Genomic DNA, 22467 nt, shown 5'->3' on the forward strand with positions numbered 1-22467 from the left:
ACAAAAGACACAAATTCAGTCCATCATGAGCCATTATTAGGAATTGGTTCATCAAGATGAAAACCAGAATATGAAGGCGCAACAAAATTATGTAATTAAAAGTGCGACAGTGGCGTAAAACTGTGCAGATGTTTTATGTAAGGTTGTGAGGAAGGTTCCATTAGATGTGTGTGCAGCAATCATTGATGTATTATAGAGCCATGTTAGCGACGAATAGACTGTCGGAGTGGAAACGGCTCCATTTTCACTACATCAGAACTCTTCCATTAAGGGCATTAACTCTTTTTCAAAAAAAGGCAAAAACTACCTTGCATAAAAACGACCTACAGCACCATCAAACAACTCAAAGATATTTAGTTACAATGATGTGACACAACTCACACCTGAGTTGATTAAACATACATTTTCAGTCAATTAACGAACCAACAGCACTGTATAAGAAAGACAAGACTATTGTCTTGGAAAGTGCTAAAGCTCCAGACAGACAGTCTGGATTTTTCCTGCTTTTTATATTGTCCCCCTACAGTAGATAGGTTGGCCTACTTTTTACTATGAAAATCCTTAACAAATGTAAATCTGGTGATTCCACTAACCTTTGAAATTGAAAAAGCCAGCCAGAGGCCTGCGTTGTCACATATTTGGAATAATTATCACCAAACACTTTAATTCTCTACCCAAATACCAGGCTAAGACTAACTCCTCTCCTTCTCATTTACAATAATGTGGGAAGTTACTCTGGTTGCCGTGAGCTGTTTCTAGAACACAGACTGCCTCTGCAGACATTAATGGGGACAGTTTCCCAGAAAAACCTGATGATTCCTAGACTAAAAACAAAAGCCAATGAAGAAGATAATATGACTTTCACTAGGCCTAATTCCTTTTCATGATATCAAGACTAAAACACACCGCCACGTCCAGCGCTGCCCCTAGCAGAGATAAGAAGCATGTCAAGCTTACTATATAAAATGTCTACCACAAGACATTAGCTTAAAATCATGTGTGGACACTATTGAAACTCACCTGAAGAGCCAGCCACGTGGTTGAGGGTTTAAACATAAACACAATGGTGTTTTTGAGAAGCAATACAATATCACAAAACAAAATATTGCAATACAATATTTTTCAATATTTTCAGTTGCCCTCTGTGTTTTATTTGGGCATTTAAATGTAGCATCTTTAACTAATCTAGTGGAAATGTATGAGATTCCAACCCTGGTCCAGTTATTTATAAATTCCAGAGGAAGGTAAAACCTAAAGTTAAAGATTTTGTGCAGCAGTGTGCAGTGTTTGCCTGCTACAGCAGTCACATACATGTTGCGGACGGGACACAGTGTTGTTTTGTTGCTGACACAGCTAAAAGGCTAATGGGCTGAAGTGATTATTTGACTTTATGTCCATTTTTTAACCCAATGATTTGGTTGTGTAAAATGTACTGGATCAGAGTGTTACTCCACTTATCGTATGCATACATGAAAAACGATTAGCAATACTGCAGCATAGTTATTCCTGTGAGGGCAGCTGGCTGGTGCAGATAAAGCAAGTCATGGAATCAAAAGTAAAATGTCATTCTTCTGCATCAGTGACTAGCCTTGATACATTTCATGTTTTCCAAAAGCACAGCAAATGATTGTCAGAACTGATGACAAAATGATACACAGTAGCTATACCAACAAGGACAGAAGATGTGTTATTCTGTATTACTGAACAGCAATGCATTAGAAATATATTGAAATGTCAAAATCACCGGAAGGATTTTTATTTTATGCCTATAAACCTGACATGCTTGTTCTATATACTTTCTAACTTCTCTACAATATTTCAAAAGTATTTACACAGTAAATCATATCTATGTTATCAGTATTGCATTTAGACTATGTGAATGTATCTAAATTCATATTTTTTATTAATTCTTAAGGCCTAAACCTAACCACACTACAGCTAAAAACAGAAACTGAAAATAAGTCAACATCGACTTTAGGTTTCACACAGGACACAAACCCTGGTGTCCTGGCTCATTCGAGATTTTTTTTTTTTAAAACTGTTGTTTATGACATAATGAAGGGAAATTAGGTTATGGGGCTCACAAAAAACATAAAATCATACTTAGATTCACATTAAATTAAATGAAAACAATTCCATAGATAAATAAGAGCCGGTGTGCAAAGCTGCATTAAAAAGTAGGGACAGTCCATTTGGCCTCGTTTAAAATGGATATTGCAGTGGGAATTAAAGTCCTGTGTTTGACCCATTCATCCACCACCTTCTTCCAACATGGACTTTGTTTCGCTAACGGCTTTCTGGGTGTTAATAGCTGAATAGCTGCTGCATGACTGTTCTCACCCTGGAGCAAATAGATACTTTTAATTGTGTTGACTGATCATACTGTAACATACATTTTCTTCTAATCAACAGTGACTTTATGGTATTTTTCTCATTCAAGCTGAACAGGTGTAGAAGTGTACAACATGAAGTGCTCATATAACACACATAACGCAGATAGGCAACATCACCACACAGCAAGTATTTTTATGGATAAATAAAACAAAATATAGATATTTTTTGTTGCATGTGACCTACAGTACATTCAGGAACTCACAATCCATCCCATTTAAAATCTCTTTCCCATTAACCATTATCTGGATTATATCTGGTCTATTTCAGCTTCAGCAACAATACTTTCTCAGTACTTATCTTTTTTTTCAGATGCTGGCTGTTAAGATTTGGGACACATTTTGCACTTCAGTGGGAGAAAAAACCCCCGGACATTAAAACTTTTTCTCTCTGTTTGGAGATGTGTCGTACTGGATATGTAGTCTACCTGCAGTTTTATTTCAGTCCTTATACCTCAACTAAACACAGTCTAAAGAGCAATTCAACTATTAAACACTACTGCAGTACTGTAGCACAGTAACTGCAGAGGTCATCTGCTTTTTATGGCAGTATTTGCCACGAGCTGTGCTTAAAGTAGTTGAATATTATATAATTGGTTCCAAAACTGGGGGTCCTGACACCCCACTAGGGATCACCAAAGCTTCACATGACACATAACAGAACCAAAACGTTAATTAAAATATTCAATTCTAAATATGCACTATTCACAGGAAATAATCAGTTTGTTGTTCAGTTTATCAGTTGTTCTGTACTGGTACTGTTATGCAGTGAATATAATATGAAATATCCATAAAATAAGTTACTGAGTCAGGGGTCGTCAGTTTACTCAATGATAGTAAAGGGCTCCCTAAAGGAGAAAGGTCTGGAACCACTGTGTTATATGAATGTGTAATAATGTGTACAGACTGAAAAATAAAAGCTGCTCTGTTTTTTTATTTATTGCACATCATGTTTAAGCGCCCACTCCTTGAAAAACAAAACGTTCAACTCTAGTGCTCCAAGGCGCTGTGCCAGCTGCTGTTTGACTCCTTTGCCCTGGGTGGCACAGAGAGAGCAGCAGTGACGAAGAAATGGAGTATGTGTGCTGCTGCTGGAGATCGGCTTGTCAGCGATGATCTAACTACAGCAGGCAGCTGGGAAGCAAATGTTAAACGTTCCCTCCTCTCCATAACCCTCAAGGATTTTCCCACCTCAGACTTGTTTGGCTGATAAGCTGCTGCCACAAGCTCGCCAAGGTCAGCAGTTATCTAGCCCCACCCCAGTATTTACATAGTGTCCCTCAGAGGAGCCGGAGCTTGAGGAGTGGTGGTGGGCACTTATCTAAGCCGAGTACCCTCCCTTTTTCCTGGGGGAGAACAGCAGTGCTGATGTGCTGAGGGATGTGGTCAATGCTGACATCTGCTGGTGGAAAGCTGAAGTGCATTCTGTCTAATAGAATCTGTGGAATGAATGTGGACTCATTTCAGCACAGATTACTGGTTGGTATAGATGCAAAATAGGTACTTTTGCTACTACTATACTTAATGTAATAATCTGGAAGATTTTCATTTGAATAAATACATGTTAAGTCTCTATCTATTGCTAATTGAGGTAACAAAATGGTAACTGAGCCGATGGCCTACTGATGAAAGGCCTTGCATTTGCAGTATTACAAACTTGGTGTCTGTTGACATTCCTGGAAAAATTCTGTATTAAATTACTGCTAATGCAAATCGACCATTTCCTACTGCTGCAGCTTCACATTAAAAGCATTTAACTGGCGAAACACAACTTTACTCTTCTTATGAAGTAGTTGCAGGAAATCAGGGACGGTCTGCTATGGTTTATCAGAAATGCCAGACAACAATTATTTTCATAGCACATCAATTTAAAATATTGCAGGGTTGATGGAACAAGGAGGAGCAGTCAGAGTGATCTGCAGACAACAGTCTGCACACGTCCAACTTCTCAGCCAGGTAACCAACTCCTTTTACTGTGTACTGCTGTTCACAGACTTATAGCATAAGCCTCTCCAGTTTACACTATCAAATGAAGGCTAAAATGCACAACACATAACACTCAAACAAAACTCCATCCTGAATATTAAACAGTCCTATTCACTTTTTCTGTACTGGTCTCTGTACTATACCACTGTAGTCCCATTGAGGAAGGGCATCTGACTACGTGCATGTGCTCACAACTCTTACACACACACACACACACACACAAAAATATTTAATTCAGCTTTTATTCTCTACTTACTTTAGTCAGTTACCTCAAATAAATAATTTAACACAGCATGGTGAGGTAATGATTTATAGTTTAAGTCAATTAGTATTCAAATTGACATTCATTAAATCAGTTCTTAAAACCTCAACTAAAACTCTTGGAGAGATTTAACATAGGATAACATTTAACTATTGCACAAATAAGCTGTGCAAAAGTAAATGGATATCCAAATTATGATTGTTTCACTTCACAGGAGCTAATTTGTGACAGCCTGTCATAAATGAGCTCTTACAAGAAACCAAGGGAACTACAGCCTCTCTGGTACTTGATATGAATAACCAAATCAACATAAGTCGATGGAAGTGCTACGGAGGGATATACATGGAAATCTTACTTAACAGATGTTGGGCATGGCAGATTCATACAGGACTATGACCTCAATTATCACAGATCAGATCCACTTATTATAAAGAGGCAGGGGAAGCACAATAGATGTCTTTATGGGTCCAGGATTTGGATACAATCTAACACAGACTTTTGGAAAATCCAGCTTGCAGAATGTTGATCCCAAGGCGGTCAGATCTGGTTTAAAATAGACGCAAAGGTAATTTGCCAAAAACCAAAATGCAGTGGACCCCAAGAAACCCAATAGAAGTAGAAAACTAACACTGGCAGCAGCTTGATGCTCCACAAACTAACCAGCAAATATTGAGGCATATGGAAAGAACAGGTCTGGGACATGGCAACAGAACACAACTTCACCCAGACCCACTTCTATCCATCCATTTTCCACCACTTATCCAGGGGCTGGTGGCAGCAGGCTAGGCAAGGTAGTCCAGATGTCCCTCTACCCAGCAAAGTCTTCCAGCTCCTCCTGGGGATCATGAAACGTTCCCATGCCAGAATAAATAAATAATCTCTGCAGCATGTTCTGATCTACCTTTGGGTTCCTACCAATGAAACATAGCCAGAAAACCTCCAAGGGAGGTACCCAGGAGTCCTCCTCAGGTGCCCAAACCATCTCAACTGGCAAAGGGGCAGCAGCTCAACTCAACTACCTCTTTATCACAACGGCCAGATACAATGCCCAGATTACTGCGGACAATGCCCCAATCCAGCAGCAGCAACTTAGTCACAACACAAAGGCAGCCGTCCACCCTTTTTCCCGCCAGCGAACTATGGCCTTAGACTTGGAGGTCCTCTGGCAGCTTCACACTGCAAACCGCCTCAGTGTGTGATGAAGGTCATGGTCCGATGACCCCAGCAAATATACACCATCCGCAAGAAAAAAGAAGCAATTCTGAGGTCCCCAGATTGGGCACTCGCCGTGGCTGCACCTTGAGATCCTATCCATAAATCTGAAGACCCAAATGTTTTTTAAAATTGAGATTAAATGAAATTAGGCACTAAGATTGTGAATGTCCATCTGCTTTTTTAATCACAGAACTGGGCAGCCTGAGGTTTGATCCCAACAACTGTAGTGTTTCTCATTTGTCCCTAAGAAGGCACTGAACCCTCTAACCAGTTCACACACTCACTGTGGGTAAGTGAGTCAGCTAAATGATGGATATGCAAAAATGTAGAAGAACATTTTGTCACAGCAGCTGATGCAGGAAAGATTTTTCCTCTGGTGAGAAGACACTAATCACCATCAGCAGAGCCCTTGATTTCCTCCCCAATGGTGCTTTCATATTACTGTGACAACCTCAGACACATTCACTGTAAAAGGGGTAAAAGACAACTCTTTATCTCTAACCTTGGGGTAGTGTTGAAAAAGAATTTGCATGATACTATGCAGATGTGCCGAGTGAATCGCTGTTTTGTTCTCCGTTTCATCTCAGCCATGAAAAGCTACCTTCAAAATGGCTGCTTCCCCAAATCAGCTTTATGCTCCTGCCTTTTTCTCATGCAGCTGAGGAGGCAAGGGGATCATTAGACATCAGTATCTGTTTGTCCTCGCTGTCACCATTTCATCATCTCCCTCTCCTCCTCCCCCCTCATTCTCCTCTTTTACCCCATCACCTAAAATAACCTTGCGAATTGGAATGTACTCTTGTCTCCTCATGAGGCTGTTTTCAATTTGCCTCAAAATCAAAGACTCAATGTATTTCTATGCCGTCACAGCCTTTTCCCAAAATACTGAGGTTCTACCAAGTTAATCAGGGCATCATTTACTAAATATCAGTGTTACTCTGGGTTTTGTAGACAATGGGGAGGATGCTGCATAACATGTAAATATATGATGGGAATGTTGGTGTAGTGATCCAACCAACACCAGGAAAGTCACAACTAATATCGAGACAAGTAGTTCATCATAAATAATAATAATAATTAATATTTCAGATTTCATAATTTACTAGAAGGAACCCATAAAGAGTGGAATTGCAAGTGAAATATTATTTATGTAACTTTTACACATTCTGTGACTTCCTGCCTCACTCTCTGATGTATCAGATATATCCTGTGTTTACCCAGTGTAGGTACCAGATGTGCTCTGCCTTATATGTACATCACATCTAGAAGCATACAGATGAGACATACATAGACCATCCACTACAGCGAAACACAGTTTTTCTGAAAAACTCAAAGTCAACTAAAGTGTTCTTCATACATTATGTCCTGAACTGGCATCTTTCCCTCTATATTTTGCAGAACCTCAACAGTGGTAGCTACTAGTCTTGGGTCTCCATAGATAGGCTAGCTATGGATTCCAAATCCAGTAAAAGACAATTCTGGGAGAAAAATAAAGAATGTAATAATGCATAGACAGATTTGTTTGCTGTCACCACCAACGCTGCTAGATTACCGGTATGTTTGATCTGCAGCAAGAAATGGCTTTTCATAGTAAATGTTGCTGATCCTTGCCTTAGCTAATACTAAGAAGTAAACATAAACACATCATTTTATTTGGAGCTGACTGAAGAAGTAGCTAACGAGTGAGCCATCTTGTTTCCTTCTCATCTCACAGGACACACAGTATCTGCTCACTGTCTGACATACAGTCAATCATAATGTAATAATGTGTTACGGCATCAGTAAACACAGGACCCCAAACAGATCTGAAAGCCCAAGCACATACCCACATCAAAAGGTAGTAACTAGAAGCAAGCGAGGAAACGCAGCGTTACCTGAATAAAACAACGGATCTCTCTGGGTTTGAACATTGTTGGAAACATTTGGGATAATTTAAGTACACAACTCAACTTTATATAGAACATAGCTAGCTAACTAGCTTATAGAAGCAGTTCATGCTGTTTAACAATAAACATACAGGTTATATGAACAGCACTGAATGAACAACTGAGCCACTTACCCTAGGCCATAACAAAATGCTGCTTTGTATGCAATTGGAAGGGCTGTGTCTGAATTAACTGGAGATAGGGCTGACATTATTGAATTTGGATATTTAGGAGGTAATGTATCAAGATCATATCTACATCTTTATTTGGGGCATGTTGATAACGTTTTACTACATGTTTACATGGGGCGTTTAAACCTCTATATTTGAGACACGCAAACCTCCACCACCACCCTCCCAACCTTGCCCATAGGCCTCAGCCGGGCCATCATGCATTATTCATGCAAGTTAAGTAAGCTACATTTAATTCCCCCAATCATCTGTTGGCATGGCTTGTAATGAGATGCTGAGAGTGGAGAAACCTGAACTCCCAGAGAGGGGGAGAGAAGGAGGGAGAGAGAAGGAGGGAGAAAAACAGTGAAAGAGAAAGGCGCTTAGGATTCAGTGCAGAGATAAGAACCTATCTCTATCACCCAGCACTCGCTCATATTTTTGGTCTTGTTTGGTTTCTATTGATATGCATTTTAATTTCTCTCATTCTTTTGTCTTTTAATCTGATGCCATGAGCACAGGACTGGAGAGGGTATCTGGAGAGACAAAAAGGAGGAAAACAGACAGATGTGGAGAACCAACGTGCATTTGTCTGTGAGTGAACGGTAACAGTAGTTAATAATTAGTTGAATGAGTACCACAATGTAACAGAATCCATAAGAAAAGATGTCACCTTTTTGTCAGTTTGTGACAGCAGGAATTAATAGTTGTAGAGTGACTTGTTTTGAGTCCAGACAGAATATTGTAGTTCAATGGAAAATTACATAAAGAGTAAGGGTGCAACAAAAGTCCTGGTTTCATGGACATGGTTAGTTACATTTTCGGTACAGTGTGAAAAAAAAAAAAAAATGCTGAAATTTTTTTTGTAATTTATTTTTCAACACTTAAAAAGGTCGAGTGTGTGGGATTTAGTGGCATCTAGTGGTAAGGTTGGTACTAACTGAACACCGCTGATGTCTTTGATGACCTGTGTGAAAAGAGTAGCAGAATCTACGGTGGCTGATTTACTAAAAAAACACATAAGGCCCTATCTAGAGCTAGTGTTTGGTTTGTCTCATTTGAGCTACTGTAGAAACACTGCAGTTCAGCATGGCAGACACTGAAGTGTAATGGGTCTCAAGCATTTTGAGGATTTTGAGTATGGTCACATATCCATAGCGATAAACACTATAGCAGTGAGAGGGTGCCAGTTTATTTTTTCTTGCTCTTACCGTATTCAGGTATGCCATTTGTAAATTTAATGGTTCACCGGGTATGAGCATGCTGTGGTGATAGACAACACCGGTGCCGCAAAACTTTTGTAAAACTTGTACTCTGAAAACAGGCTTTAGGATGGTAAATTGGTTACCGGAATGAGGAAGGGGTAAAAAAACCAATGTCTTGTACCAAGCTTTTTTACAGCCCTAATAAACAGTGAACACTGACATTAAACTGGATAATGGTAGAAGGGACAGCCCAGCACTGATTTGTAGATCAACAGTTACTTTATAAAGTTGTATGGTTAATGGCAGAGTTGATCAATTACATACAAACCGGTGGCCATCTAGCATAACCCAATACACTCCATCATTTATCATCATCATTTATATCCACCTAAAATGTGGGCAGACATTTCCCCAGATGCAGGCTACCATGGTTAACAAGTCCCTCCGGGAAGGTGCAATGTTGCAATTGCAACAGTTTACACAAATTCAACCAATCTGAGAATTCTGTGCAACCTTTCAATTTCGTCCAGTCACTGGGGCTGGGTACCGAACTTTGAACGATAATATCGATAATACAGAGAATGGAAAAATGTTTTGTCATTCGGTAGCAAATTTCAATACCAACAGAGTAAAACTCATTCAGACACGGGGTAGCTGGTCTTTAGCACAAAGACATTCCCATCTTCTTCTATAGATTAGACTATACATTTAGTTGCCATATTGTTTGTTTTGCATGTTTCTTTGTTACTGAGTTTTTATATAGTCCAATACTGTACAGATATTCAGTTTTATTTAATCATTTTAGTCCAGTTATCCAGGTTGAATAAAGTGAGTAAGAGTAAAAACTGTTGCTCCAGCTGCGCCCAGGTCTTTGAACAGCTTCCTCCTTTGAAGTGAGAAATTATACCGTAATGTTAAAATAAAATGTACAAAAATTGTTCAGGAACCAGTATCAAAGTCAAGGTATCAGTACCGAAGATTTTTCAATCATACCCAGCCCTACCAATCACTACAACTTTTCCACAAATTTGACACATCACAGTAGTTTCCAGCGAGGTACAATTATAGCAGGCACCCACGTAAAATGTTGAACCATATGTCATCAAACAACTAGCTATTTTATTCACACTGGAACAAGTGGCTTTTGATTTTTACTGAATTATACAAAAAAAAATCTATCAACAGTTTTTGAGTTTTTATATAGTTCAATACTGTACAGATATTAAGTTTTATTTCATCATTTTAGTCCAGTTATCCAGGTTGAATAAACCCTACAGGGACTGGTTAACTTCCAGGTAGATCAGAATGACAACCACAGCTGAGGAGCTTGGCTTTTAAAACTGTATAGCACACAAGAACTCGTTCTTACTGGTTATCAAGCATTAACTGCACATGTTACATAGGAGTTTAATGTAGTGTGGAGCCACAGAGAAATCAAAGCAGAACTTAGCTAGCTTCAGAGCGCAAAAAGCAGTCCATCTGTTCTCTCATTGCAGGGCATGTTCCTCCACTCATTTGGCAGACTTTAGAGTGCTCCCGTGCTTGTTCTGTGATACAGTCTAATTGGCTGTGAATGGCCCCTCGGTTCACTCAGGGCAGCCTTTGATGACGAGCCTGGAAGACTGGCTGCTTAAGTGGCTTTTGAGTGAAGCTCTTCACGAGAGGCTGAAAGCAGCCTGACTGCTCTGCTGCGAGATGAACACGAGCTGAACGCAAACAGGGCGACGGGGAAGATGAGATGCAGAAACAAGAGCTTATTAACTGTGCAGTCAAACGTGACCCTTGTGACAAGAACCAAACACACAGCTAGAGGTTAGAGGGCGCCGAGATGATGACTTCATCTGAGACAAAGGCTTTGACTATTATGTCATTTTAAAGCCTGTTGCTGGCACTGATACACTACTCACAAAAAGTTAGGGATATTCGGCTTTCGGATGAAATTTCAGAATGTACATAAAATGCACTATAACCTTTCCAGGTGATCTTAATTTGACCCTCTACTTAAATGCCCTACTTTCATGATATAATATCACTGTAGCATCAACTTTTTACATTTTCCATAAATTTCACCCGAAAGTGGAATATCCCTAACTTTTTGTGAGTAGTGTATATACACTCCATCCAGTTCAAGGTCTACTTAGATCAATGTAATCTAATCCAACAGTCCAGCAATAAACCTTCATTAAGGTTCTAATAAAACAGTTTTGATAGGGGATCATGATAGGTCGATAACAATGACTCTGGGCTGAGCTCCTGCTCCGAGGCGAGACAAACAGCGGTAGAGAGCTGCATTCAAAACTTTACCATGGTATTGAATCGGTATCGAGAATCATGGAATTTCACTGGTAAAGGTATTAACTAATACATTTCTGGTATCTGACATGCCCAGCATGTGTGCCCATTTCCTACCACAAAGCAGTGTTTGGAAAAGAGGAAACAAAATGAGTGGAACTGAGGGGAATGAAAGTAATGATGAAAGTGAATCCCAAAGCTGAGGAAATTGTTGACAAAAAAAGTGACATGATGTCAATCATATTGAAGTGGTCTGGATATCTAGAAAGTGCAGATTAAGACGGTCTGCAATATAGGGATGTCACAAGAACCAATACTATGATGTACTCATGTGACGTGGCTCACCTGCTGATATTAAAACGGAAGTGAGGGTGAAAAGATCCCAAGCGTGAGTTGTGTTTTTTGGGCGACTTTATACTGCTAAAGAAAGTCAACAGAGACACATACACAGGGAGAGAGAAACAGACAGAGGCAGGGCGGAGCAAGCCGGTGGAAAAGAGTACTGAAGAGAAAATCAAGGTGAGAAGATTAAAAAAGCTGTGAATAAAAAGTAGTGAATTAGGTTAATAAGAAAGCATCTATTAGAAAATCCAGAATAGTGAAATTTCACTTTCTTGGTATCGACTACTACATCTCTGGTATCGTTACATGCCTACTGCAATATATGACATTTTGGTGCCAACAAAGATGGCAAATACGGCAAATCTTCTCCACGATCTGAAAGGCTAATACATTTTTTTTCCCCCAAAATATATTCTAAAGTAACCTAAACATATATGAAACAGGTGATTATTACTTATCACACATGTAAATAGTTAGTGTAACACATAACTCATCATCACAGCATCAATCATCATCCTCCCTGTGACATTTTTTCTCCTTTCTGTCCTCTGTTTAGACAGAAAATGACTACAGGAACAATCTGCAGCATAAAGACACTAAACAAATGTGCAGCCACTGAGCCGTCGCCTCACCTCTATGACTTCATAATAATTAGGAGGCGAGCCTCCTCTCTGTATTAAATCAGCGCCATGCATTAATTCTAATCAGCACGTGTAGCCAGGCTTGACCAGCACGGCCCAAGGGGCTGTACCGAGTGTCTGTGTGTGTGCATCACGTACACAAGGCCAGCCATGCTGAACCATGCTCTTCAAGGTTCACTGCAGCTCTCTTGCTGCAGCCGAGCTCTCTGTGCACTTTTTGTCAGAGCAGGTGGTCTCTGACCTTTCCAGCAGCAGTCTCCTGAGCGAACCTGACTGAGCTGTGGCCTTTTAACCAACGCGAGCACAAATCACTCAATGCATATCAGCTGTCATTTACTGTTAGTACATTTATCCTTCTGGCAGGCCCTACAGATATGATCCTGTTCGGTGGATTTGACTGATGAATAATAATGCACTCTGATGTCCAAACAACATGTATGTCCCTTCGATGTCACTAAATACAGTCAATGCATCAAGGCCGCTGACTGTCTGCATGTATTGCGTAATAACAACTGTGTCTGGATAACAGTCCCCAGGATCAAATGAAAGTTTTAAAAGGAGTCGTCTGTGGTGAGGAACCCAAAGAGAACCATCAGCTACTCTGCAGTTGGGTTTGCAGTTTGATTCCTGTATCATCAAAAATAGTCATCGCAGGCGTACGTGTGTAGAGAGCAAGTGACAAAAAACAGACTATTGGTCGGAGATTGGATTTAAAAACCCAGCATGACCACACAAAAGCAGTTTGGGGTACCAAACACTTCAGAGAACACAAGATAGGAGGCTTTAGCTGCACTGTGGTGTGCCAAGCCCTAATCACATGCAAACAGTGACCGTCTACTCCCTAAAATCAAGCCAAGTTTTGCGCTAAACTGATTGGTTCGACATGATTCGACTAGAAACAAGTGCCAAAAAAGTCTGTCTGTGTTCAGGTCTCAGTACTTTTATATCCTGAATCTCACTGATTTGTAGTTTAGTTTCCCGCTTTCAGATAGCAGCCTTTTTTTACTGTTTGCCGGGCACGCTCCCACCAAATCTGAGCTGTTCATTTACTGCTAATGTATGCCAAACAGTTGACCCTTCCCACCCCTTCTTGCTCTGTGCTCCAGTGACAGCTGAGCAAGCCTCGGTCATGCTGTCCATTGCACTAACTAAGATTTGACTATATGCTGCTTTTATCTTTTAACAGATGTTGCTTTAACAGAAGCAACGTCCACGGTGGGCTGTAACACTGCAGTTCTCCAACTCATCATCAAGGTGAACAACTCCTTTCACCTTACTGTAGTATCCCCACCCATATGGAAAACACCAGAAGCATTCACCTACCTTGGACTTGAGCGCCCAGTACTCCTCTGTGCCGTATTCCACATGTTTGAAAGCAGTCAGGTAGTCGTAGCTGATGACCGCCGTCTGCAGACAAACAGAGCAGTGACGTGTAAAGAACTGTGTTAGGAGGTAGACTTTTACTTTGAAAACTACCCTTTGATAACAATTACAAAATGAGCAAAAGCAAATAAACTAATAATAAGTTCCCTGTATGTGCAGGCATGTATGTGCAGAGTTTGACACTAGAAGGATGTTTTCATATTGATCTTCTGAAAGTGGAAAGTTTCTCTGTGCTCATTGAAAATCAGATTTTAAGGGGCGGGGCCTATGAGCATGACATCACAAATAGTTTGGAAGTCAGTCCTGGTCCAGTATGCAACCTGTACAGTGTGATGTAGAAACTTGAAGCCACCAGTGTAAATCCACTGAGAATGGACTTTACAGTGAAGGAGGAGACATCTTGTGTCCAGCAGCAAAACTTTAGAAATCAACAACATTTGCATGTTCAGAGAGTCTGGAAGTTTTAATTAAGTAAAAGGAGTACATGACTTTTTAAGGATTTTAATGTGGAATTTTTATGTTGGAAAACACACAGACACACATTATTGCTAAGCAGACTTTTTGTATATGTGTCTTAATACATGTCTGTAGGGGATCTTTAAGTTCAGAGCCTTACTATAAAGTGTAACAACTGGGATGAATGGGATGACTTGGTTCTGAAAGGGCTGAGTGACAGGATAACAACCCCCCGGTGCTGTGGATCATTCAAAAATAAGCCTTATATATTCAAATGATCTACAGCACCAGGGGGCTTACCATGGAGCAAGTTTAGTAGTCAAAATAAATGGGTAACCTATTTCCCATGGTGAAACTTTATATTATAAACTAGTGAAAACACTAAAAAACAGACAAATCAATTAATATGTAATTGTAATGGGTGTACATTGGTCGGTTTTGCTCTGATCAGCTGATCTCTGAAGTGTTCCTGCTCTGGAGCAGGTTAGCTGTGTAGCATAGGTTACTATGGTGATCTGAGCCTATTTCATGATACCTGTAAACCTGAGCAAAGGGCCATAGATAGCATTAATCTTGCTTCATGATACACGCCCCTGAGCGCAAAAACGAACTAAATGTAAAAAGCATGAAGACAATAAACAAACTGTGGGGGTGCATTAAATCCACAGTCCCCAAATCCAGACTCTCGGGGCAGAGGAGTGCAGTAACTCACGGCTGCTGCGGCTCGTCCAAAGCGGATCACGCTGAGGTCGTTGAGGTCCAGCTGTCTGGTGTAGAGGTAAAACCCGGAGGAGGCAAACACTGCTGTGGCCAGAGAGGAGACTTTGAGGAGTCGACCAGCCATCAGAGGCACTGCAGGAGGAGGGATGCACATTTTTACACACATCACAGCTAAATTGTCATTGCACGGGTCAGAGAAATGCATCGGACAAAGAAAACCTCAGAGCCCTGCAAGGGGAGCAAGACCACGGTCTGGTGAAAGCATCATGAACACATCCATGCAGGGAGAAGCAAGCACCGATTCATCTCAGACATCTGTGGTCTTTAAAAGGGGTAGGCTATCATTACTGTCACTATGGCCAAGAGCATGAGGGCTCTACTCAAGACCCATCATTTACAACACTGTAATGTTAAAAAGGGACAGAGGAAGCCAGGACCCCCCCACACCAACAACACCACTACTTCCAGTCAAACTAATAAGAGTAGTTCCAGGGCCGTAGCCAAGATTTTAGAAATACTAAGGTCATGAGTCCAAGGTCAAAACAATACCCGAGACATGACCTCCCCGATGGTAGCTCCAGCCCAGCAAATCTCCCCCACAGGCACCATGTGTAAAGTAACTGTAGTCGTATATGGTTAAAGGTGCTATAAGCTCATTTTTTTTGTTTAAATTTGTGTTTATATAGCTCTACATACTGACAGCCATCACTGATACAGAGCGTTCAGTCAGTAACGTGGGTCTCCCAGTCCCTCCTTTCTGCAGGAAACAGAGAAAACATTGTCTGCTATCCCGTTCCAACTTTATCCTATCAGAAGAGAAAACTCCACAGAGATGAGGTCCTCAAGGGGGCCTCCGTGCACAAAGTGAGAAGCCCGACACACAGCAGAGGACGTCCCTCTAACCAGCATGGAAAAAGGAAGGACAAGAAGAATGCTTACATCGCACATCAAGGTCGTTATGATCCTTGAAGCTTTGGCCAAGTCTTGCCATCTAACACCAGGCTAATTTAACTTTAGGAACAGGACGGCACAACGTGGTACAAACACGATTTGGATATTGCACTTATTGCCATATTGCGATTTCGACAATATTTTGTGTAATTGTGCAGTCTTATTTAGGAGACAACTGTGTTTGTTACACTTGTGTGACCAAAATATGAAGAAGGACCAACCATCAGAGTATTTCTGGCTACACCACTGCTGCAGGCCTCTGGCCACGCTGTCCTACACGCTGTTAGCACTGTAAATATCAAACTGTGTTCCTGCAACAGTGATTCATCTGCTGTTTAAGATCACAGGCTCTTGTCCAGCATCTTTGTGAAAATGTCTGAACAGTTACCTTTGGAAATGTAATACCTGACAGTGTTGGAAAGATGTGAATAAAACAATATGTGCCAATTTCGTGGCAACTGGTTACTCCAGTGATACAGCCTGCTATTGTGTTTCCACCAGTTGCAGGACACAAAGTGAAAATCAGAGCAGCGTCCCACAGATATCCTGGGTTTGAGTCCCGCCCCAAAAACACTGACTCCTACATTTCCCATTATGCAAATCAATAGCTTATTTCTATTCGAGCCCTCTTCCCTGCCTGGTAAATGCTGGTGTCTTTCAAACTGCACACCTCCAGTAGGTAATGCAGCCTATCTGAGGTCATCCTGATAGCATCAGTCAGACATCATCAAGGTTAGTTTATCTGAGCGGTCCTACCAATGAATGGTAAACTGAACTTCATCTGAGGAAATCAGTGGAATACCTCCAACAAATTCGCAATGTTGCATTCATAAATTTGGCAATTAAACGCCTTATTGTTTGTGCACACACGCTTGTATGCACTTTAATTAAAAAGAATAGATTTTAGTCATCAGCAGAAGCCACTCTTCAATTCGGCTTACAACTAAACCGGCTAGTGGCAGTAATTCCTATAAACGACGACCCTCAAAGCAAGTTCTCCTGTCACTCCCACAACCGTGTTCCCCAAAAGTGAATGTGGACTGCGGGGAAGGAGAGAGGGGTTTAGTGCTGTTTACGTTGAAGCTCATTAGTAAAACAGCGCGTTTAACTGTTACCTAAACACCACTTGTGTGTTACGCAAAGACTGGCTGCGTTTTGTAACGAGTGTGTTCAGTCACACTGCCACACACACACACACACACACACACACACACACACACACACACACACACACACACACACACACACACACACACACACACACACACTGAACCGTCAACTGTCACAAACTACACTTTATACAACAACTAGCTGTCTTACCAGTGTGTCCACACGCGTTGTCTGTCTTTCAGTTACCGGTTTTGTTTTGACCTTAGTCGGAAGGGGCCACCACGTGAGCGCAGAGAATTCTGGTTAACGTAGTGCTACAGGAGATGAAGGCATTTTACATTTCAAGTTGCTCCCACACTCGTACGGTACTCTGATACAGAGAGAGGTTGCCTTTATGCTGCCCATCAATAATGTCCGGGAGTGTGTGTTAATATGGCACGTATATGAGCCTTCATTGTCGCCGTTTATGGTACATTGAAACTACACCTCCGGCCAACACAATGACGTTGTTGACACGCGTCATAGACTGGTCAACTATAGGCCAACGGGAAGGCCGGGTTGGCCTTCTAGCCCCGCCCACATCCTGTACGTCAACCGTGCTTCATTCATGACATGCCAATCGGATGCTTGCCAATGTCATGGACACTGTAAAAAAACAAAACTTTACTGTAATAAAAACGATACTATTATGGTAAAAGGACATTACTGTTGTAGTTTTATTCCATATTTCACCGTATAAATACAATTGTATGGTGATTTCTGTGCAATCTACAGTCTGTGATATAAAAAACTACTTTACAGTGCTGTAGAAATAATAGTTTTGCCATAAGATATGACAGTGTTTTACCCTTACACAAACTGCAGTTAACCTATTTAGAGTTTACAGTCTTTTACTGTCATGATTTGACAGTTTTTCACCATAAAATCGACAGACATTTTTTTTTTTTTTTACAGGGTTTAACTTCTATGATAATTTCTGTGAAAATTTGGTGGAGGATCGGTGATGATCTCGGGGTGCTTCAGCAAGGCTGGAATCGGGCAGTCTTTGTGAAGGACTCATGAATGAAGCCAGGTACAAGGTTAAAGTGGAAAAAAACTTGCCTCCTTCTGCTCTGACAATGTTCCCCAACACTGAGGATTGTTTTTTCCAGCGGGACAATGCTCCATGCCACACAGCCAGGTCAATCAAGGTGTGGATGAAGAACCGCCAGATCAAGACCCTGTCATGGTCAGCTCAATCTCCAGACCTGAACCCCATTGAAAACCTCTGGAATGTGATCAAGAGGAAGATGGATGATCACAAGGCATCAAACAAAGCGAGCTGCTTGAATTTTTGCACCAGGAATGGCATAAAGTCCCCCAACAGCAATGTGAAAGACTGGTGGAGAGCAAGTCAAGATGCATAAAAGCTGTGATTGAAACTCAGGGTTATTCCACCACATATTGATTCTGATACCATGGACTCTAAAGTTAAATCATTAGTATTGTGTTTAGAAATTATTATGAATTTGTTTTCTTTGCATTATTTGACGTTTGAAAACACTACATCTTGTTGTTTTGACCAGTTGTCATTTTCTGCAAATAAATTCTCTAAATGACAATATTTTTATTTGGGAGAAATCTTGTCAGTTTATAGAATAAAACAAAAAGTTCATTTTACTCAAACAAATACCTATAAATAGTAAAACCAGAGAAACTGGTTTGCAGTGCTCTCTTAATTTTTTTTTGCAGAGTTGTATTTCATATATGAAGATACTGAGGCTGAACCATCACCTTAACAGCTAACCCAGTGGGCATCATCAGAGAACCTGAGAAAAATGCTAAAACTGACAGCTTGACTTTGGATTTCAGTTTGGTTTCAATATGTGCAAGGTAACCAGCAGGAGTTTATTGCCCCCGGTACCCGAGGGTTACTGTCGCTTACTTGTGACCATGCATTTTCCAACTAATCCAAGAGGGTTAAGGTTACTGGACAGGAACTGTTTGAAAAATTATAAACCGAAAGTACCCAGTAACTGTCAGACAAATGTAGTTGATTAAAAAGTATTATACTTGCCTCTGAGATGTACTAGAAATACTCAAGTAAAGAACAAATACCAAGAATTTGTACACTTCATTACATTCCGTCACTACTCAGATCTTTTACTCAAGTAAAAGTATTAAAACCACAAGATAAAATGACATTACATATAAAAGCGTTCAACAACACAACGCACAATGGAATTAAACACTGTTTTTATTGCCATGAACTGCAAACCAGTGATGTTTCACAAACCATACAAGTGGTCATTACTATGTGCTGGAGATGGTGTTACAGGAAGTATAACACTACCGGTGCCAATAAATAAAGACATTACTACTAGACAAATCAGTACAACAATGACAATAACTCTCAGGCACAAATTCACTGAAGGTGTCCAAAAGGAAGAACACTCTGGGGTCTTACAGAGACTTTAGAATGGAAATAGATACACCAACTCATGTGTACCGCTCAAAGGTTTCTTATGGTCCTCAAAAGAATTTCAATTTCAAGCAGCTGAGAAAGCAAGAACAAAAATGCAGTCTTAGTGAAACGGTGCCTGAGAATAACTACAGCACGTCTGTCCATCGCAGCCAGCCTTCAGTTATAGTCATCGTTTTTGTCGTTCTTCTGCCAAAGCGGACGTTTGTTTGTGACAACAGTGAGCTGAAAACAAACAAGGGAAAAGATCAGGAAATAATACATAGAGAATATCAATGTATTTAGGTTGTGCCTCGTGTAATTTTGAGGGCTAGGGGGAAAAACATGTTTAAGCATGCATTTTATTCATCTTTCAATCTGCTAATATGTTAACGTTAACTGAATCTGCAGAATTTGGCATATGAGTGCATTTATTTGACAGTTGTGGACACTGAATAATGATAGCAATAATGCTATTTTTTGCTATTAAAAAAGAGAGTAATAAAATGAATACAATACATGAAAAATAGAAAAGGGGGATAGTGGACATGAAAAGAGGTTAACTATACAATAGGAAGGGGCAATAAATACACATTGCAGAAAAAGACAAATATCAGTAAAAGATGTGTTCATAAAAATTCAACTCTTCAGTAGAGATGCACAACATGGATTTTTTTTCAGCCAATCCAATAATCCATAATTACCTGCTTCTCATGGCTGACAGATAATTACTATTTTTTGTATTATAAAAAGAAATTAATAACCTGCATTTTTACACACCTGATGGTAAGAAAGGCTGAGATGAAGTGAGCAAAGATGGATGCTTTAATATTCATAGCTCCGTTAATCCAAATCTAATCGATATCACTGTTGTTTACATAAACAGTTCGGACTCTTCAGTCATTTATTTTTTCATCAACATTTTTAGACATACGTTGGCTTTTATAGAACATAAAGGCTATCAAATGTTTTGCATAATGAAAAAGAAATTATGAATCAATAAGTAATTGGCTGTAATTTAATTACCCAGATAATTCATAATATAAATTTCCCCATTATCGACCGATTATTTATTTGCCCCTATAATTATTGTGCATCCCTGAAATAACAATGAGACAATGAAACTGATGAGCACATTTACTATGTGGTAAATGGTCAGATCCTGGTTATGGCTTTATGGTTCTGTTTTAAACAAACTACAGCAATCTAAGCTGCTGTGTTATGTTAATAAAGACTCCAATACCCACAAGACCTCGCTTGGTGATGGAGATGGTTTTCCTTTTACCTTGGCTCCCTCCAGCATGTGTGTGTCTTTCTGAAGCACGTTGTTCATTTCTTCCTCTGATTGGAATGCGACCCAGCCAAATCCTTTGTGGAAGCCGGTGTCTTTGTCCTGGTGTAACACACAGCGCACAGTCACACAGTCACACAGTCACACAGAAGCAGATCCAGACACAGCTTGCAGGTTTGGCAACAATAAAACCATATGTGGTTGTTGATTGTTTCAGTTTGTATTTCAATGAACTAAAATGTTCACAGTCTTAGTTTAGTTCTAGTTAACTATAATAACTTTGGTGCATATACACTACTCACAAAAAGTTAGGGATATTTGGCTTTCGGATGAAATTTCAGAATGTACATAAAATGCACTATAACCTTTCCAGGTGATCTTAATTTGACCTTCTACTTAAATGCCCTACTTTCATGATTTAATAGCTGTAGCATCAACTTTTTACATTTTCCATAAATTTCACCCGAAAGTGAAATATCCCTAACTTTTTGTGATAGATAGATAGATAGATAGATAGATAGGGAAATGTATAAACTGTAGAATGAGTCATTGTAATGCTGTGACAACTTACAAATGGTAGACGACAAAACTTCACTGTGCCAAACTGTCCAAAGTACTCCCTCATCTGCTCTGAAAAACAAACAGCAACATTTAGTCCTCAAACAGACCTTGAGTTCCACTCCAACTTTTGACTCCACAAGAATGACAGCCCTATCACAGAAATATCTGTATCTTCACCAATATGAAAACTGTTTTGTTCCTGGAACACAGGGCAGAAAGAAGGGCTTTTGGTAATATATTGGTGTCACTGCAAAGTTTAACCAGCAGAGTGCGCTGTGATTTACAATGCTGTGGCCAGTAGCACCGAGTAAAGGCTGGTTTATAGTTGGACTCTGGTTCTATGTCAAGCCTACGCCGTTCTGAGCATTTACACTTGTACACTGGTGTGTCTCGTTTCCTTTTATTTACCCCCACCGCGTATGAAGTCAAAGGACCAGGGGATACAAGGGAACAGACATACGCCTATCATCTGCAAAATTCACTAAATTAATCCAGTCACTCATTTTACACAAACTACCAGTTGTTCTGTACTGTTACTGCAATTCAATTCAATGTTTCAATGATAAAACGGGTCCCTTATGGAAAAAGGCTGGGAACCAACCACTGGCTTATGTAGACACTAAGTTTACAGTTTATTAGGTATACCAAGCTAAAACTACACCTACCAATACAACGCCGTGCGTTTTTGATTTAAGTGCTTTAATATGGATAAACTGGCAACTGAATCTCTCTCTGCTAAATTGCTCTTTTAATCCCATTTATCAGGTTCCACCATGTCTTCACACGCAGAGGCTGTCCGGTAGCTCAGCGGTGACCGTGTGTCAGTGGGGGTAACAGAACAGACATAACGCCTTACATTAACGATGTACAGAAGGAAGTGAGTGGCTACCGGAGAATACCTTGCTGACACTATATATATATATATATATATATATATGTGTGATAATATGAACAATTGAATTCACTTACTGCTGGCTACAGTCCACGGTACTTTAGACACGAAGACCTCGAAAGACTTCTTCATCGACGCCGCCATTTTTCCTTTTTGGTATGCCACTCTGACCTATGACGCAGAATCACGTGACGCCAACTGGTACAGATATGTGACAGAATAATATGTGGAACAC

General features: G+C 40.2%; 2 protein-coding genes across 3 annotated transcripts in view; both read right to left on the reverse strand.

Annotated features, from left to right (window-relative positions):
• The window catches only part of adck1 (aarF domain containing kinase 1), an 84551-nt gene extending 67024 nt beyond the window's left edge, over window positions 1-17527 (reverse strand). Inside the window, exons 1-3 of one of the 2 annotated variants that reach the window (XM_051396291.1) lie at window positions 17259-17527; window positions 14980-15119; window positions 13752-13835 (exon numbers count right to left, since the gene is read on the reverse strand). In XM_051396291.1, the coding sequence (XP_051252251.1) occupies window positions 13752-13835; window positions 14980-15111 (216 nt within the window). In that variant the 5' untranslated portion in view covers window positions 15112-15119; window positions 17259-17527. The remainder of the gene's footprint in view (window positions 1-13751; window positions 13836-14979; window positions 15120-17258) is intronic. The other variant, XM_051396290.1, reaches the window with a different exon arrangement.
• Window positions 17528-19266: 1739 nt separating this feature from the next.
• Window positions 19267-22466, reverse strand: slirp (SRA stem-loop interacting RNA binding protein). Its single transcript, XM_051396303.1, has 4 exons — window positions 22310-22466; window positions 21351-21409; window positions 20774-20881; window positions 19267-19734 (listed from the first exon to the last, which is right to left on the reverse strand). Exons 1-4 carry the CDS (start codon window positions 22374-22376, stop codon window positions 19669-19671), a joined length of 300 nt encoding a protein of 99 aa, XP_051252263.1. The 5' UTR covers window positions 22377-22466; the 3' UTR covers window positions 19267-19668.
• Between the last annotated feature and the right edge of the window lies 1 nt (window position 22467).

Source organism: Dicentrarchus labrax, unplaced genomic scaffold (genome assembly GCF_905237075.1).
Source record: "Dicentrarchus labrax unplaced genomic scaffold, dlabrax2021, whole genome shotgun sequence".
Classification (NCBI taxonomy): domain Eukaryota; kingdom Metazoa; phylum Chordata; class Actinopteri; family Moronidae; genus Dicentrarchus; species Dicentrarchus labrax.

Bases quoted from the DNA above. Each gene is read 5' to 3' on its own strand.
- slirp (XM_051396303.1), bottom strand. From the start codon at position 22,376: ATGGCGGCGTCGATGAAGAAGTCTTTCGAGGTCTTCGTGTCTAAAGTA. The intron at 21,410-22,309 runs GTAAGTGAATTC...TTTGTTTTTCAG, and splicing joins ACCGTGGACTGTAGCCAGCA to AGCAGATGAGGGAGTACTTT. The intron at 19,735-20,773 runs GTAAAAGGAAAA...GTTTGTTTTCAG, and splicing joins ACATGCTGGAGGGAGCCAAG to CTCACTGTTGTCACAAACAA.